The sequence below is a fragment of the Haplochromis burtoni genome, unplaced genomic scaffold (genome assembly GCF_018398535.1).
Source record: "Haplochromis burtoni strain Fernald_Lab_line unplaced genomic scaffold, NCSU_Asbu1 Contig_121, whole genome shotgun sequence".
In the NCBI taxonomy this organism is placed as follows: domain Eukaryota; kingdom Metazoa; phylum Chordata; class Actinopteri; order Cichliformes; family Cichlidae; genus Haplochromis; species Haplochromis burtoni.
In genome coordinates this window covers 1,778,916-1,779,660 of record NW_024582482.1, presented here as the reverse complement: position 1 = coordinate 1,779,660, position 745 = coordinate 1,778,916, and the positions used below count along the sequence as shown (strand labels likewise).

The window sequence follows — 745 nt, the reverse complement described above, 5'->3', positions numbered from 1 at the left end:
AAAAGGTTCAAATGCATTATCATCATATGTTACACGCTCTGGTGGAAATATAAACCCCTTGCCACAAACATTCTGTCTATTCTAATAACAAGAAAACATCAAAACTAAAGTGGAGCTGTTAAAATCTTCACACTTCATGCTTTCATATACATTGCTTGGTCTCAGTTGCTCTCTTACCTGATGCATTGTTGTATACATGAACTTAATAAAAAATAATTTTTCAATGTTATACATTCCAACAAGACACATATGGGCACTGGTATTGGTAGTTGTGTGTAAGCTAGGTGCTGTTGCTATGATTTTCATTGCTTGTCTTAGTAACGGAAGTTTTAGCTTTTCTCATTGACATCATAAACCACAGGAAGATGAAGAAACCTGCATGACACAAAGAAGAGAGAGAGGAAAGCAAATGTTTAGACTGTATACAAGAGATGCAATGAGGATTCACATTTGAAAATGAAAGCAGTAAATGAACTATGTGTCAGGATCTGCAGGATGGAGAGGTGATTAGAGATGTGGAGACAGCTGGGGAGAACAAGTCATGGCTGAACAGAATCATAACAGACAAGAACAGAAGAAAAACCCAAGACAATCACATGAATGGAAAAAATACAATGTGCTCAACACAGTAGTTATGGGAGGTTCGGCTCCTTTCCCTTACAAAATGATATGAAAAACTATTTTTATTCAATTTATTTCAAAAGAACGTAAGAAAAGTAAGAAAGTACAAAATTTCAAAAGTTAG

At 35.2% G+C, this 745-nt stretch overlaps 1 protein-coding gene across 1 annotated transcript in view; it reads right to left on the bottom strand.

Annotated features, from left to right (window-relative positions):
- Nucleotides 1-206: 206 nt before the first annotated feature.
- The window catches only part of LOC106633323 (adhesion G-protein coupled receptor G2), a 33,744-nt gene continuing 33,205 nt past the window's right edge, over nucleotides 207-745 (bottom strand). The window contains exon 10 of the mRNA XM_042223852.1: nucleotides 207-375. Within this exon, the coding sequence (XP_042079786.1) occupies nucleotides 281-375 (95 nt within the window). The 3' untranslated portion in view covers nucleotides 207-280. The remainder of the gene's footprint in view (nucleotides 376-745) is intronic.